Raw genomic sequence first — 18504 nt, 5'->3', positions numbered from 1 at the left:
AAATTTCTTTGGAAAACCTGCACAAAAATTTGAGACAAAATTGTCATGAAAATAATGTCACAATGCAAATAAATAAATACAAAACCATCTCAATAGCCCTGGAAACAGGTTGCCTTTTGTGCATGTAAATGCATTAATAAATCTTATTTTCCCTTCTGTTTTTTGAAATGCAAAGCGACCCAGACATTAAAATTCACCCATGAGTGGCTGCTAGCAGCTCCGTGTCGTTTCATTAGAGAACGACTGTGGTTTGTGGGAGAGAGACATTCAGAGACTTCAGAAGCTCCTGTAACCCTCCTACTCTTTATGCCACTGCTCTTATATAAGCACGAGCAGAAGATGTGGATGAGATCCACATCCAGAAGAACAGGAAGATCAGAGAACGGCAGACGGGCAGAGAGATAAAGAGAAAGAGGAAGATAAAGTCAGCAAGAAGAGAGAGCAGCTTCAGGGGCTGCAAATCAGGTTCCATGGGAAACTAAATTGACCCAAATCTAGTGGCAGTCACACATCAAACACTTCTATCTGTCTGTAATATTTATTTATATCAATGATCTTATGCAACCACACAAAAGAGATCTGCATTGCATGCAAGCGTGGAAAGTCAAGTAAAGAGTAGTGTTGCTTTCGTCAACGAAAATTATGACTAAATATCGCCATCAATGAACCTTTATCACGAGACGAGACATAAATGTTGGTCATGTGAGGATGACTATAATTAAATGTATAATGCAATATCGTTGATGAATAAAAACAAGACTAAATGTGCCTAGCAAAATAAAATCTATGTTAAAATGTCTCTTTATTTTCGTTGACGAAAACGAGACGAGACGAAATGTTCTAACGTTAGATTAATGTGCGCATGCCCAGTAGCCAGAGCTGTATCCCTTCTAGACGAAACCTAGAAGACGACTACAAACAAAGTTAAGTCTGACTCAGATGAAGGGACCGATGGCCAGCCAGCCGGGGTTCATCTTTTGGAGAAAAAGAAGAAACGACACACATTTTATTTGCACTTTTTAGTAGAGATGGGAAAATGAAGCTTTTCGAAGCACCAAGGCTTTCCCCTCAACTGTATCATAAAAACGTACATTACTCGAAGCTTTTCAACACGTTGCACACTGATGAAAAAGTTGCTTTTGCATCTCAGATGTCCAAGCGATTTTTGGACAGTTTGATAAAATAAATCAACTTGTGCTACGAAAGCCATAAGAAAAAAAATAAATAAAAATTACTTACACAAGGTATAAATGAATTAATCTGTAAATAAACTTAGAAAAAAGAAAAAAGAGACTAAAATACAGTTTTCATTGACTAAAACTAGACGAAAATAGTCATGGATAATTCTGACTGAAATGAGACTAAAATGCTCAGACCTTTAGTCGACTAAAACTTGACTGGACTAAAAAGAGTATGAACGTGACTAAAACTAATAAAAACTAAAATGACAGCTTCACACAAAGACTAGACTAAAACTAAAATCGGCCGCCAAAAACAACACTAGTAAAGAGTAATGTGGCGTGTTTGGATGCAAACGCAATATGAAACAGTGTGAATATGAAAGACTGTGCAGTTGTATGAGTACAGATGCCACTAACAAGAGCCCCAAATGTCAGCTTGTTGCCAGAGCAACACTTTGAGGAAGCAAAAGATGGAAATGCGTGAGTTTTCTTACAGCTCTCCAGTTGTAAGGTGCACGTCTGTTTGTCCATCGGATATTTGGTCAGATCCATGTTACAGGCCACAGTCGTGGTGATCCTACAGAGAAAAACAAAAAAAAAAAAAAACAACAAAAAAAAAACAGTTTAGATAATGTCTCAAAAACACTGACATGTTCCCGTCATTTCTGACATTTAATCAAAGTATTTTAGTCTTCTTTTCCAGTAGACATATATAAGAATTAATGTGTTTTGCAGTGCGGTTTTCTTAAGTTAATATCTTGTAGTTTCTTGTCTTTCGCAGTTTGCTTCAGTTAAGAGTGTGATGATACAGTTCTGTCTGGGAATGTCTATTAATAATAAAAATGTTTAAATTAATAAATATATTATATATTAATAGCAATAATAATAACAAAATTAAAACTAGATAAAAAAAAGTTTGTCAAGACAAACCTTGAAGCTGGCTTGAAAAAGCTAAAACAGGAAGTTAGAAGTTTGAAGGTTTTCAGTTTGAAGTCGTTTTTAAAGATATAGATTGCATGCTGTTAGCGTGTACCTAGCATGTTGTTATAATGATTAGCAACTTACTAGCATGCTTTTAGCATAATTAACAAGTTACTAGCATTTTATTAGCATGTTGTTAGCAGAAGAGCTAAAGAGCTAAAAAGAAGCTGCATCTTCTCCAACTCCAAAGTCTTCAGTGAAGTGAGGCTTCTCTCCGCAACACTGTCTTCAACAGGAACCGTCTTAGCGGTTTTTATTTGAAGGCTCTCCTGGTGACTTCAAGCTTTCTCGTGGTCCTTTACTGCCTCGATTTAAAAATTACTGGTCCCCACCACGAAACTGTTAGTTTTATTTTTTCTTTCGTGTACTCACGGCAAATCTGACAAAACATGACCGCATTTTTACTATCAAACACTAGCCAGTGACGACCTGTCTGCCATTTACAGTTAAACTTCCTTCTCTTTATTTTGCACGCTCTGTCAACATTTTCATCTTCTGCCTCCTTCCTCTTCTCACCTCTTCCTGATCCTGACGTCTGTCCTAACCACCGCAGCATTTTGATTTTAGCTTATTTCGCCGTCCAGCTCAGTCCTCTTTGCTCATCCGATATTTCCCATTTCCTGTTTGTATTTCCGCGCTCTCGTCGTTGATTGGACCCGCAAACCGAAGCGTACAGTATCTGCGCGCTGCTGCCAATAGGTATCTAAAACATCACCCATAGTGTAGTGTTCATGTGAAATGTAGGACGGAGGGGACAAACGACCCAGAGCGTCTCTGACATGATTTGCATGATTGGCTCATGCATCACCGGCCAAACTGGCTGGTAGGTTTTTATCAATACCTGCCGAAATGATTTTTAACCCGCATTTGGCGTGGTGTTAATTTCGAACCCTGGTTGTTAGCATAATTAGCATGTTACTAACATGTCGTTAATATGATTCTAGCAGGATTAACATGTTACTAGCATGTTGCTAGCATGATTTGGAAGTTGCTAGCATGTTTCTAGCATGATTAACGTGTTACTAGCATGTTGGCATGATTAGCAAGTTACCAGCATGTTGTTAACATGATTTGAGCATGATTAGCATGTTTCTAGCATGATTAGCCTATTGCTGGCATGCTGCTAACATGATTCTAGCATGACTCACATGTTACTAGCATGTTGTTAGCATTATTTTATGTTACTATCATGTTTTAGCATGGTTTGAGCATGATTAGCATGTTGTTAGCAAGTTTTTAGCATGATTAGCATGTTAATAGCATGCTGCTAACATGATGAGTATGTTACTAGCATGTTGTTAGCATGATTTGGAAGTTGTTAGCATGATTTTAACATGATTAGCATGTTAACATGATTTTGTTACTACCATGTTGTTAGCATGTTTCTAACATGATTAATGTGTTACTAGCATGTTGTTAGCATGTTTCTAACATGATTAATGTGTTACTAGCATGTTGGCATGATTAGCAAGTTACCAGCATGTTGTTAATATGATTCTGGCATGTTACTAACATGTTGTTAACATGATTTGAGCATGATTAGCATGTTTCTAGCATGATTAGCCTATTGCTAGCATGCTGCTAACATGATTCTAGCATGATTAACATGTTACTAACATGTTACTAGCATGTTGTTAGCATGTTGTTAGCATGATTAGCATGTTGTTAGCATGCTGCTAACATGATGAGTATGTTACTAGCATGTTGTTAGCATGATTTGGAAGTTGTTACATGAACATGATTTGAGCATGATTAGCATGCTGCTAACGTGATGATTATGTTACTAGCATGTTGTTAGCATGATTTGGAAGTTGTTACATGAACATGATTTGAGCATGATTAGCATGTTTCTAGCTTGATTAGCCTATTGCTAGCATGCTGCTAACATGATTCTAACATGCTTAACATGTTGCGAACATGTTGTTAGCATGATTTTATGTTACTATCATGTTTTAACATGGTTTGAACATGATTAACATGTTGTTAGCAAGTTTTTTGCATGATTAGCATGTTACTAGCATGCTGCTAACATGATGAGTATGTTACTAGCATGTTGTTCGCATTATTTTATGTTACTATCATGTTTTAGCATGATTAGCATGTTGTTAACAAGTTTTTAGCATGATTAGCATGTTACTATCATGTTGTTAGCATGTTTCTAACATGATTAATGTGTTACTAGCATGTTGTTAGCATGTTTCTAGCATGATTAACGTGTTACTAGCATGTTGGCATGATTAGCAAGTTACCAGCATGTTGTTAATATGATTCTGGCATGTTACTAACATGTTGTTAACATGATTTGAGCATGATTAGCATGTTTCTAGCATGATTAGCCTATTGCTAGCATGATGCTAACATGATTCTAACATGATTAACATGTTACTAACATGTTACTAGCATGTTGTTAGCATGGTTTGAGCATGATTAGCATGTTGTTAGCATGCTGCTAACATGATGAGTATGTTACTAGCATGTTGTTAGCATGATTTGGAAGTTGTTACATGAACATGATTTGAGCATGATTAGCATGCTGTTAACATGATGAGTATGTTACTAGCATGTTGTTAGCATGATTTGGAAGTTGTTACATGAACATGATTTGAGCATGATTAGCATGTTTCTAGCTTGATTAGCCTATTGCTAGCATGCTGCTAACATGATTCTAACATGCTTAACATGTTGCTAGCATGTTGTTAGCATGATTTTATGTTACTATCATGTTTTAGCATGGTTTGAGCATGATTAACATGTTGTTAGCAAGTTTTTTGCATGATTAACATGTTACTAGCATGCTGCTAACATGATGAGTATGTTACTAGCATGTTGTTCGCATTATTTTATGTTACTATCATGTTTTAGCATGATTAGCATGTTGTTAACAAGTTTTTAACATGATTAGCATGTTACTATCATGTTGTTAGCATGTTTCTAACATGATTAATGTGTTACTAGCATGTTGTTAGCATGTTTCTAGTATGATTAACGTGTTACTAGCATGTTGGCATGATTAGCAAGTTAACAGCATGTTGTTAATATGATTCTGGCATGTTACTAACATGTTGTTAACATGATTTGGACATGATTAACATGTTTCTAGCATGATTTGCCTATTGCTACATGATTCTAGCATGATTAACATGTTACTAGCATGTTGTTAGCATGATTTTATGTTACTATCATGTTTTAACATGGTTTGAGCATGATTAGCATGTTATTAGCAAGTTTTTAGCTTGATTAGCATGTTACTAGCATGCTGCTAACATGATTCTAACACGAGTATGTTACTAGCATTTTGTTGGGATGATTTGGAAGTTGTTAGCATTATTTTAGCATGATTAGCATGTTAACATGATTTTGTTGCTAACATGATTCTAGCATGATTAACATGTTACTAGCATGTTGTTAGCATGATTAGCATGTTAACATGATTTTGTTACTAGCATGTTGTTAGCATGTTTCTAGCATGATTAACGTGTTACTAGCATGTTGGCATGATTAGCAAGTTACCAGCATGTTGTTAATATGATTCTGGCATGTTACTAACATGTTGTTAACATGATTTGAGCATGATTAGCATGTTTCTAGCATGATTTGCCTATTGCTAGCATGCTGCTAACATGATTCTAGCATGATTAACATGTTACTAGCATGTTGTTAGCATTGCTAGTATGATTGCTAGTATGATTCTAGCATGATTAACGTGTTTCTAGCATGAGTAACATGTTGCTAGGATGTTGTTAGCATGATTAGCATGTTACTAGCATGTTGTTAGCATGATTTTATGTTACTATCATGTTTTAACATGGTTTGAGCATGATTAGCATGTTATTAGCAAGTTTTTAGCTTGATTAACATGTTACTAGCATGCTGCTAACATGATTCTAACATGAGTATGTTACTAGCATTTTGTTGGGATGATCTGGAAGTTGTTAGCATGATTTTAGCATTATTAGCATGTTAACATGATTTTGTTGCTAACATGATTCTAGCATGATTAACATGTTACTAGCATGTTGTTAGCATTATTTTATGTTACTATTATGTTTTAGCATGGTTTGAGCATGATTAACATGTTGTTAGCAAGTTTTTGGCATGATTAGCATGTTACTAGCATGCTGCTAACATGACTCTAACATGAGTATGTTACTAGCATGTTGTTGGCATGATTTGGAAGTTGTTAGCATGATTTGAGCATGATTAGCATGTTAACATGATTTTGTTACTAGCATGTTGTTAGCATGTTTCTAGCATGATTAACGTGTTACTAGCATGTTGGCATGATTAGCAAGTTACCAGCATGTTGTTAATATGATTCTGGCATGTTACTAACATGTTGTTAACATGATTTGAGCATGATTAGCATGTTAACATGATTTTGTTACTAGCATGTTGTTAGCATGTTTCTAGCATGATTAACGTGTTACTAGCATGTTGGCATTATTAGCAAGTTAACAGCATGTTGTTAATATGATTCTGGCATGTTACTAACATGTTAACATGATTTGAGCATGATTAGCATGTTTCTAGCATGATTTGCCTATTGCTAGCATGCTGCTAACATGATTCTAGCATGATTAACATGTTACTAGCATGTTGTTAGCATTGCTAGTATGATTGCTAGTATGATTCTAGCATGATTAACGTGTTTCTAGCATGAGTAACATGTTGCTAGGATGTTGTTAGCATGATTAGCATGTTACTAGCATGTTTCTAGCATGATTAGCACGTTGATTGAAGATGATTAGAGTGTTTAAATAGCATTTCAGTAAGTGCTTTCTCAAGCCAAATAAACTAGTTATGCATATGAAATACTTTCAATTATTTAGTGCTTTATTTGTTTATTTTTACTTTTATTATTAATTAATAATGCAATTAATTAATTTGCAATTAAACAATTTATTTTTAGCTATTACTATTATAAAAAAATAAAACATATTAATCACAACAACAATAATTGTATTAGTAGTAGTAGCAGCAGCCAAATCAGACTGTTCAAATAAAAGTAGAGCTCAAGCAGATTCCCAGCTGTATGTATCTGTGCTAGAGAGCAGACAGAGCCTCACCGGAGCGCGTAGAGGACCGTCCCGTTGGGGAAGATCCGGATGAGTCGGTTCTCCACTGTGATGTCGTGGAGGAAGGACTTCTTGGAGTCCACTATGAAGGTGTCTGGGACCCACAGCAGCTCCACCAGTCGCCCGTCCAGACTCAAGCTCTTATTGCCTTCAAACACCAGCCGCTCGTCTGTCCAGCGCTGCCGGAGGAAGATAGTGGCTGTGTAGTCCTGCAGATTCAACAACACAACTTGATCAGACAGCAATGAGGCACTTAAGAGCACCTCTAATGATTTAGCAAACAATACAAAAATACAATTTACATTTTATGAATAGAACATAGTTTATAAAAAAAAAAAAGTTTAATACTTGAGGTTAAGAATATAAACAAGCACTCAACTTTAAGTGCAAGCAATAATGCAAATAATCACAATTTACATTTACATTTATTCATTTAGCAGACGCTTTTATCCAAAGCGACTTACAATTGGGAATACAACAAGTGATTCATCCTAAGTAGGCAGATCAACAAAGGAAGTGCTCAAAAATACAATATATCAGGCGTTGTTAGAAGAGTGCAGGCTAGAAGGGGAAGATCAAGAAAGAGAGGAGAACAATTTTTTTTTTTTTTTTTTTATAGAGTCACATAGTGTTGAAAAAGATGGGTTTTCAGCAGTCGCTTGAAAGCTGTTAAGGAGTCTGCATTTCGGAAAGCGGTGGGAAGATCATTCCACCAGGCAGGAACATTGAACGAGAATGTTCTGGAAAGTGATTTAGTACCTCTCTGTGGTGGTACAATAAGGCGTCTTTCACTAGAGGATCTCAGTCTTCTGGAGGGAGTGTAGATGTGTAGTAGTGAATGGAGGTAAGCAGGTGATGATCCGGTGGCTGTCCTATAGGCCAGCATCAGTGTCTTGAATTTGATGCGTGCTGTAACCGGTAGCCAGTGCAGGGATATGAAGAGAGGTGTGACATGGGCCTTCTTGGGCTCATTGAAGACCAGTCGTGCTGCTGCATTCTGAATCATTTGTAGAGGTCTGATTGTGCATGCTGGAAGACCAGCTAAAAGAGCATTGCAGTAGTCCAGCCTGGAAATGACCAGGGCCTGAATGAGGAGTTGTGCAGCATGCTCTGTTAGGAAGGGCCTGATCTTTCTGATGTTGTGCAATGCAAACCTGCAAGATCAAGCAGTCTTAGCTATGTGGTCTTTAAAAGTCAATTGGTCGTCAAAGATTACACCCAGATTTCTGGCTGAAGTCGATGGGGTAATTGTTGATGAACCGAACTGGATGGAGAAGTCATGTTGTAAAGATGCTGCTGCAGGAAAGATAAGGAGTTCGTCTTTGCTAGATTGAGCTGTAGATGGTGTTCCTTCATCCAAGCAGAGATATCCGCCAGGCAGCCAGAGATCCTTCCAGCTACTGATGGATCGTCTGGTTCGAATGAAAGATAGAGTTGTGTGTCATCAGCATAGCAATGGTAGGAGAAGCCATGTGCCTGTATGATGGGGCCCAGAGATGTAGTGTATATGGAGAAGAGGAGAGGTCCAAGAACTGATCCCTGAGGAACCCCAGTGACCAGTTGATGAGTTTTGGATACCTCCCCTCCCCAGGCCACTCTGAAAGACCTACTAGAGAGGTAGGATTTGAACCAGCGAAGTGAAGTCCCTGTGATGCCCAGCGATGAGAGGGTGGACAGGAGGATCTGGTGATCTACCGTGTCAAAAGCTGCAGATAGGTCCAGCAAGATGAGTACTGATGATTTGGACAAGGCTTCAGTGACAGACAGTAGAGCAGTCTCAGTTGAATGGCCACTTCTGAACCCTGATTGGTTAGCATCCAATAGGTTGTTCTGTGAGAGAAATAAAGATAGCTGGTTGAAAACAGCTTGTTCTAGTGTTTTTGCTATGAACGGAAGGAGAGAGACAGGTCTGTAGTTGTCAATGAGTGAAGAGTTAAGTGTAGGTTTTTTGAGCAGTGGGGTTACCCGGGCCTGCTTAAATGAAGTAGGAAAAGTGCCTGTGAGAAGAGATGTGTTGATGATGTGTGTGAGCGCTGGTAGGATTGTAGGGGAGATTTCTTGGAGAAGGTGTGAGGGGATAGGATCTAAAGGACAAGTCGTCGGATGGCTGGAGTGGAAAAGTTTGTTTACTTCTGTCTCCGAGTAAGGACAGAAGGTGAAGAGGGGAGTTCCAGCCGTGGGTGTGGTCAATTTTAGTTCCTGTATGTGTGGAGCTGAGAAGTTATTACTGATAGATGTAGTTTTGTCTGTAAAAAATGTGGCGAAGTCATCAGCTGTTATAGAAGTTGTGGGAGGTGGTGGAGGGGGACAGAGCAGTGTATTAAATGTTTTGAAAAGGTTGCGTGCATCCGGAGCATTGTTGATCTTGTTGTGGAAGTATGAAGATTTGGCAGTATGTACTTGGGTAGAGAAAGATGAGAGCATAGACTGATACATACTGAGGTCAGATGGATCCTTAGATTTGTGCCATTTTCTCTCGGCTGCCCTAAGTTTGCACCGATGCTCACGAAGAACATCGGATAACCGATGTTCAAAATAATGCTATTATTTTGAATAATAATCATTATTATTATTTTTTTGTTTTACATTATTATTATTATTATTAATCATGTAAACACTTTTTATAATTATTTTAAAAACAAAAAAGTACAATAATAAATTATTTAAAATAGTTATAAATATTTATTTATAATTATTTATTATTATTTTTAAACACCAATACTACTAATAATACATGTTTTAATATTATATATATTTTAATTTATTATTATTATTAATTATATATTATATTTAATAATATATTTTAAATGTATTATTATTATTGCTGCTGTTGAAATTATAATTATTAATCATGTATAAAATATTTAAAAAATATTGTTATTATCAAAATATAAAAATATGTTTACTTTTAAAATATTTATTTTAAATTATGTTATTGACAAAAACATTACTACTAATAATAGTAATACATATTTTAATATTATATATGTTGGATTATTATTTATCATTAATTTTTAAATATTATGTTTTTAATTTAATTTATTATTATTGTTGTTGTTGTTTTAAATTATTATCATTATTAATAATGTAAAAAAACTTTGAAATAATTTTAGTTGTTTATTTAAAAAACACTACAGCTACTAATAATAATAATAATAATAATAATGCTTTTTAAACATTATTTTTAATTATTCATTTAAAAAAATACTACTACTACTAGTATATTTTTATATTTTTTATATTTATGATCTTTTTAAAATTATCTTTATATAATTATTAACAATAATGATGATGACAATGTTTATTATTATCATTATTATTATTATTATTATTATTATTATTATTATTAGTAGTAGTAGTAGTAGTAGTAGTATTAGTATTAGTATTAGGCTTACTTGAGATACTTGACTTAAAGAATTTGAACAAAGCCTTAACCTCAAGTATAATCAATAAATAAGTAAATAATACTCACTAACAAACACATGTGAATTCTCAAATTATCATTTATGATAACTATAAATTATTTTCTTCCAGGTGTGCAGAGTTTTTCTCACCATGTTGATCTCTGAAATGGTATCAATGCTGGCGATGTCTAAACTCATGCCCACCGTTACAGGACCATCTGAAGAACAGAAATGGAGAGAAGGTGAGTAGATGTCATGTACATCCACAGCTCTGCAAAACATTAGAATTCAGAGAAACCCTGTGAGCAAAACTCTGCTCATTAAAGCTGACATTGTGGGAAGCATGTGTTTTATTTCTTCAAGAATGTGTACAACAGTGAGTCAGAATGAGATGATTGGGGTGAACATGCGGTGAACAGAGACAAATTACCGAAAAATAGCAACAACTTCAGTAGAACAGCAGATTCTCATCATAGTTTTTCTGACACATACGGCTCTTTATACGGCTATTTTTACACTTGCATTGACGGATTGAGCTGCTGTCCACACGCGTCTCTCTTCACATTATTGTGTCAACATGCCTCTCGCCACAAACACAAGCAGCAGCTGTTTACCACTGAATATATGACTCAGGAGGAGATGCCAGATTCATTGTTATTGAAGAATTTGTCCCTTTGGATTCGCCAGCAAAACTTCACACGCTCATGTTTGTCTGTGAGAGATGTGAGCGGAAAGGCAATTTACTCTGAGACGAGCAGCTGTGAGAAATGCATTATGAGCATGCAAACATGCAAACGATTCGACGTCAACAGCTGATTGATTTCATACCAACTATTAAGAGTTAACTGCAGTTTTGTCTCATTATACAGCATTTACACTGAAAAATGGTTTTCTTTTCTTAGATTTGTTGTCTTGTTTCCAACCAAAATATCTAAAAAGTCTTAAATCTAGGACTTTCCAGACAAGAAAAAAATATTGTTTTGCTTTCAGAAAAAACAATTAAAAAAAATTGAAATAAGATATTTTTGCTTACCCCTTTGTCAAAATTAAGTGAGTTTTTGCTTAGAACAAGGAATAACGGGGTAAGCAAAAAAACAAGATTATTTTTCTTACCCCATTGGCAGATTATTTTACTTGTTCTAAGCAAAAACTCACTTAATTTTAACTTGTTTTTGCTGAAAACAAGAAAATCCTTTTTGATTTAAGAATTTTTAGATATTTTGGCTGGAAACAAGTCAAAAAAATCTAAGCAAGAAAAGCATTTTTTGCAGTGTACTTTAACATGAATGCATTTGGCAGATGCTTTTTATCTGAAGTGAACTGAATTGCATTCAAGGTTTACAATTGATTAGTTCATGCATTCTTTAGAAATCAAACTTTAAAAGAAAAATGATTTTTTTGGAATGTTGACAGATTCAAGATAATAAAAATTTATGATGAAAGTAACATTATTTTTATTGAGCACTTGCAAAACCATCCTGCTAAAGAATATTCTGTTTCAAAGCACACATGAAGTGGTCAACGCAGTGCAAACATAAAACAATTCACTTATTAAATATCTTTGCAGAAAAGACATGCAGAATATGAAAGAAAATGATGTCTTAAACGTATCCTAAATGTTCAGAAACCATATAACAAAAGAAAAATGCTAGCCAAAATGCAGGCATTCAGTTTTTGAGGTTGACTCAAAGTCAAGGCAGTTCAATCTCCAAATGACTGACAGTATGTCAGCAGTAGCAATGATTATTAACAGTAAACTAATCAGCATACAAACATGCATTTTTCCCATTCCACTGCTGCGTCTCGTGTTTATTAATGCAAAAATAAATTCTGTGTCACTACTAGGACAAGTTATATTTTGTATGTTATGCTCCTTCATAGAAAGTTTGTGGAAACACATGTGGAAACAGTGGAGTAGAGAGTGAAGTAAAGTCTTAAATACTGGAGAAGCTACAGAAAAACAGTCTTCAACTCATCAATAATTTACAGCAGGAGCAACAGGACAGGTTCACAGTGTTTCTCTGACCTGCGTGTGCTGCTGCTTGATTTCTTAAAGCTGTCACGAACTGAGAAATCTAATTTTGCTTTTTTGACATGTAAGAAGTCATCCTGGGAGAACTCAAAACTACCTCATTAGCCCAAAAACAGCTTTTGTTGAAACCAAGATCGGAAAACGACTCATTTCAGAATTATTTTATTTCTAGCTATGTGGATGAACTTTGGGATTAGTAAGACTTTTAATGTTTTTTAAAGACGTTTCTTCTGCTCATCAAGGCTGCATTTATTTGATAAAAAAAAAATAAAAAAATAAAAACGTAAATATTGTGTAAATTATACGTAAATTAAACGTAATTATACAAAACTGAGATGTATACATCATATGAAAGCTCAACAAATAAGCTTTCTATTGATGTATGGTTTGTTAGGATAGGACAATATTTGGCTGAGATACATCTATTTGAAAATCTGGAATCTGAGGGTGCAAAAAAAAAATCAAAATGCTGAGAAAATCACCTTTAAAGTTGTTCAAATTAAGTTCTTAGCAATGCATATTACTAATCAAAAATTACATTTTTATATATTTATAGTAGGAATTTTACAAAAAATCTTCATGGAACATGATCTTTACTTAATTTCCTAATGATTTTTGGCATAAAAGAAAAATCAATAATTTTGACCCATACAATGTATTTTTGGCTATTGCTACAAATAAACCCCAGCGACTTAAGACTGCTTTTGTGGTCCAGGGTCACAAATATTATTTCAATTTAAAATAATTGTTTTCTATGTGTTTTCATTTTTGAAAGCAGTATTTTATGCTCAACAAAGGCTGCATTTAGTTAATGTAAAATGTAGTAAAAACAGTAAAATATATTAAGATTTAAAATATCTGTTTTCTATGTGAATATCTGTTAAAATATAATTTATTCCTGTGATCAAAGCTGCATTTTCAGCATCATTACTCCAAGCTTCAGTCACATGATCTTTCAGAAATATTTTTTGAAAGTCATCTTTTATGCTCACCAAAGTCTGAATTTTTTATTCAAAAGTACAATAAAAATTGTTAAATATTATTTTAATTTGAAATAACTGTTTTCTATGTGAATATATTTTAAAATGTAATTTATTCCTGTGATACAAAGCTACATTTTCAGCATCATTACCGCAGTCTTCAGTGTCACATGATCCTTTAGAAATCATTCTAATATACTGATTTATTATCAGTGTTGATCAATATTTTTTTGGGGAATCTGTGATACTTCTTTTCAGGATTCTTTGATCAATAAAAGGTTAAAAGCAACAGTGTTTATTTAAAACACAAAGGTTTTCTAACAATATACACCACTATTCAAAAGTCTGGGCTCAGTACATTTTTATTCTTTCTTTTATTCAGCAAGGATGTGTTAAATTAATAAAACGATAGCATAGATTTACATTGTTAGAAATGATTTATATTTTAAATAAACGCTGTTTTTTTAACTTGTTATTCATCAAATAATCCTGGAGAAATTAATCACATGCCCCCAAAAAATATTTGGCTGCACAAAATGTGACACTTAAGACTGGAGTAACAGCTGATGACAATTCAGCTTTGCATCGCAGGAATAAATTATATTTTACAGTATATTAATATAAAAACCATGATTTTATATTGTAATAACATTTTGCAATATTACAGATTTTTTCTCTATTTCTGATCAAATGAATGCAGCTTTGATGAACATAAGAAACTTCTTTAAAAACATTACAAGTCTTACTGATCCCAAACTTTGGAGCAGCAGTATATCTCTCAATTAGTGATTTCTAAGTGTCATTCTCTCACTTTTTGATTGATGATACTGTGGTTTAATCACATTTAGATTCTCATTTGAATGTGTAGCATAATAGAGCATCAATAAATCTGTTTTAAATGAACATGTGAGGGAGTAAAGCACCGTTCAGCCCACATAAACACACGTGTGCATTAAACATCCATTACGTCCTTACTGTCAAAGAAAGGCCGGAGGTATTTGTTGTATCCTTTCATCAGCTTGTGGATGGTCGGAGGAAGAATCTCTCCATCTTTCACCTCGGCGCTGAGCAGAGAGTTCTCCAGAAACCTGTGGGAGAAAAACGGGGGAATACGAATGAAGAGAAAGAAGGTTTCGCTTCCTCTGCACTCTCATTATTTCAGGGCAGATCACTGATCAACCGCTTGGTTTGGCTGTAAAATCAGCGGCCCACACTGATAAGAGCGTTCGGATCCCAGAACAACTTTACATTAAGATAGAGAGACAAACAGAGAGAGACAGGGCAAAAATAAGCTCATTTTCATAATTGGATTAGTTTGATCCGTCAGTGTGGAGGACTCCAGAACGTACCATCAGTACTCGCATTTCATCACGCTTCGCTTTTACACACCACAGCAAAAATACACCTGCATCTTCAGCAGAAACTATAAAGCTCATTTATGATGTTGTCAAAGACTTGTGCACGTCTGAGACATGTACTGTAAATACAGCGAAGCACTGAGACATGCTAAAAACTGACTACTGAGAAACTGACAGTAAAAAGTACAAATTATGGACAGAAAAACTGTACTTGTCATTAGTTTCATAATCAAAATGTAAACCTTTTTAAGACCAGGGCTGCACTATTTTAGGAAAAAATCTAATTGTGGTGTATTTTTTTATTAAAAATCTTAAGTTTGCCAACATTTTGAGATTATTATTATTATTATTATTATTATTATTATGCCATGTTAATAATAATAATAATAATAATAATAATAATAGATTACAATATATTTTATTAATATTTCTTATTTTGTTTATTATAATTATTTAAAAACAAAATACCAAATATTATTATTATTTTAATATTTCACAGTAAAAGAAATAAAACATGGTTTGGACAAAATTGTGTGATGATATAATAATATGGCTATAAAAAAGCAAAATAAGATATATTACTACTATTTAAATATTTCCTTGTAAAATAAAGACTATTTACACAATTTGGCTAAAGTGTATGATTTATATTAATATGTATTAACAATAATAATAATAATAATAATAATAATAATAATAATAATAATAATAATAATAAGAAGAAGAAGAAGAAGAAGAAGAAGAAGAAGAAGAAGAAGAAGAAGAAGAAGAAGAAGAAGAAGAAGAAGAAGAAGAAGAAGAAGAAGAAGATTTAAATATTGCTATTTAAATATTTCCCTGTAAAATAAAAAAGACCATTTACACAATTTGGCTGAAATTTATGATTTATATTAAAATGGCTATATTATTATTATTATTATTATTATTATTATTATTATTATTATTATTATTATTATTATTATTATTATGCCATATTAATATAACAATAAATAATAATAATAATAATAATAATAATAATAATAATATTATAATATATAATTTTATTAATATTTCTTATTTTGTTTATTGTAATTATTTAAAAACAAAATAACAAATACTATTAGTATTTAATTGTTTCACTGCTAAATAAAACATGGTTTGACCAAAATTAAGTGTGATTTAATATTAATATGGCTATATAATAATAATAATAATAATAATAATAATAATAATAATAATAATAATAATAATAAACCAAATGAGAAATATTACTGCTATTTAAATATTTCCTTGTGAAATGAAAAACTGTTTACACAATTTGGCTGACATTTATGATTTATATTAATATTAATATGGATATATATTATTATTATTATTATTATTATTATTATTATTGTTGTTGTTGTTGTTGTTGTTATTTAAAACGAATTACCAAATAGTATTAGTATTTTATTATTTCACTGTTAAATAAATATGTTTATATTTTACTGTTAAATAAATAAAACATTCTGTGATTACATATTAATATGCCTATAATAATATAATAATAATAATAATAATAATTATTATTATTATTATTATATATAAAAAAAAATTATTACTGTTAATATTTCACTGTTAAAATAAAGAAATACAACAGTTTGCCCAGAATTTTGCAAATACATATATGGCTATTTAGTAATAATAATAATAATAATAATAATAATAATAATAATAATAATAATAATAATAATCCAAATAAGAAATATTACTGCTATTTCCTTGTGACATAAAAAAAGACTATCTACACAATTTGGTTGAAATGTATGATTTATATTAAAATAGCTATTATTATTATTATTATTATTATTATTATTATTATTAAAAACAAAATACCAAATATTATTACAATTTTAATATTTTACTGTTAAATAAAACATGGTTCGACCAAAATTTAGTGTGATCACATATTAATATGGCTTTAAAATAATAATAGTATAAATAATAATTATGCTAATAGTTATATATATTATTAAAGATATTAATATGGCTATAAATAATAATAAAAATCATAATAATAATAAAACAAAATAAGAAATATTATTACAATTTAAATATTTTACTGTAAAACAAATATGACCATCTTCATCATTTTATTTTACATGCAGCTTTTTAAAAAAATATTTATAGAGCTGGTTTAAATGTTAAACCATCAAAATTAGACCTTAATGCTTCCGTTTTGTAGTTACGCACTTCTCATCAAGTTTGGGAAGATAGTTGGTGCTCACGTGTAAATAAACACAGTGCTGCACTTCACTGTCAGACACGCAGTGCATTTATTTATTTCATGAGCACAGCCTCTGTGATTTGATCAAAACACTCACACAGATAAAGTCATGGCTTAATGCGTTTAAGTTGCTCTTATCAAAATAATCAAAAGGCATCGTGCTGATGACCTGACGGATAAAAGAAAAAAAAAGTAGAAGATGTAAATGTTTCAAAGCGTACGAGGAGAAAACAGGCCACTGGCTGACCTCAACCATTTAGATTTGTTCTGAGATCAACACACTACAGCGGCGTACTGTACTCGTTTGTGTCTATATTTAATTCTTCTAAAGACAAATTTCAGGACAAACATCTGAGAAAGTTACATAAATGACAACTCCATCGAGCTATGAAAGAATAACATCTGAGAAACTGAGAATTTTCCCGTTGTGCAGATAAATATTGGCTGAAAATAAAGTAGGACAGCGTACAAACAGCCAAGAGACACGATCCAAACCGCTCTCATTACCAAACCAACACAGGTTTGCTCTAGAATGTTCCTCCGCCTCGTTGTTCAGGTGTTTAACAGGTGTGACAGCTGACAAACAAACAGAGCTGATGCTATCCATCCATGGATCTGTCTGTGTGTGTGTGTGTGTAGCGTGTTTTATCACATGCAGGAGTGTTTGTGTCTGTGTTTCTCTGCCAGGCCTGTAGGTCGTGTGTGGGATCAGAGGAACCTCTCCAGCTCCGTTTCTGACAGCCATTCGCTTTTATTTCACACAGTCGAGACTAGAAAACCCAACATGACCTTCAGTTTCTTCATATCAGAGTGAATTTCACACAACATCCAGGCCAGGGCATATTTTATACCAAAATCAAAGTAGGGGAGCACAAGGCACAAACTAACGCGGGGTTAGTTGTAACACATATGTGACCCTGGACCACAAAACCAGTCTTAAGTCGCTGGGGTATATTTGTGGCAATAGCCAAAAATACATTGCATGGGTCAAAATTTTAGATTTTTCTTTTATGCCAAAAATCATTAAGAAATTAAGTAAAGTTCATGTTCCATGAAGGTTTTTTGTAAAATTCCTACTGTAAACATATCAAAATGTAATTTTTGATTTGTAATATGCATTGTTAAGAACCTAATTTGGACAACTTTAAAGGTGATTTTCTCAGTCTTTTTGATTTTTTTGCATCCTCAGATTTCTGATTTCAAATAGATGTATCTCAGCCAAATATTGTCCTATCCTAACAAACCATA

General features: G+C 33.2%; 1 protein-coding gene across 1 annotated transcript in view; it reads right to left on the bottom strand.

The window, feature by feature from the left end:
- LOC141325131 (gamma-aminobutyric acid receptor subunit pi-like) overlaps positions 1-18504 on the bottom strand; it is a 65253-nt gene that overhangs the window by 14245 nt on the left and 32504 nt on the right. Inside the window, exons 2-5 of the mRNA XM_073833621.1 lie at positions 14629-14741; positions 10792-10859; positions 7229-7446; positions 1676-1758 (exon numbers count right to left, since the gene is read on the bottom strand). Of these exons, the coding sequence (XP_073689722.1) occupies positions 1676-1758; positions 7229-7446; positions 10792-10859; positions 14629-14741 (482 nt within the window). The remainder of the gene's footprint in view (positions 1-1675; positions 1759-7228; positions 7447-10791; positions 10860-14628; positions 14742-18504) is intronic.

The sequence above is a fragment of the Garra rufa genome, chromosome 2 (assembly GCF_049309525.1).
Source record: "Garra rufa chromosome 2, GarRuf1.0, whole genome shotgun sequence".
NCBI lineage: Eukaryota > Metazoa > Chordata > Actinopteri > Cypriniformes > Cyprinidae > Garra > Garra rufa.
Note: the sequence above shows the minus strand (reverse complement) of the source record. Positions and strands in the feature narration are given on the sequence as shown.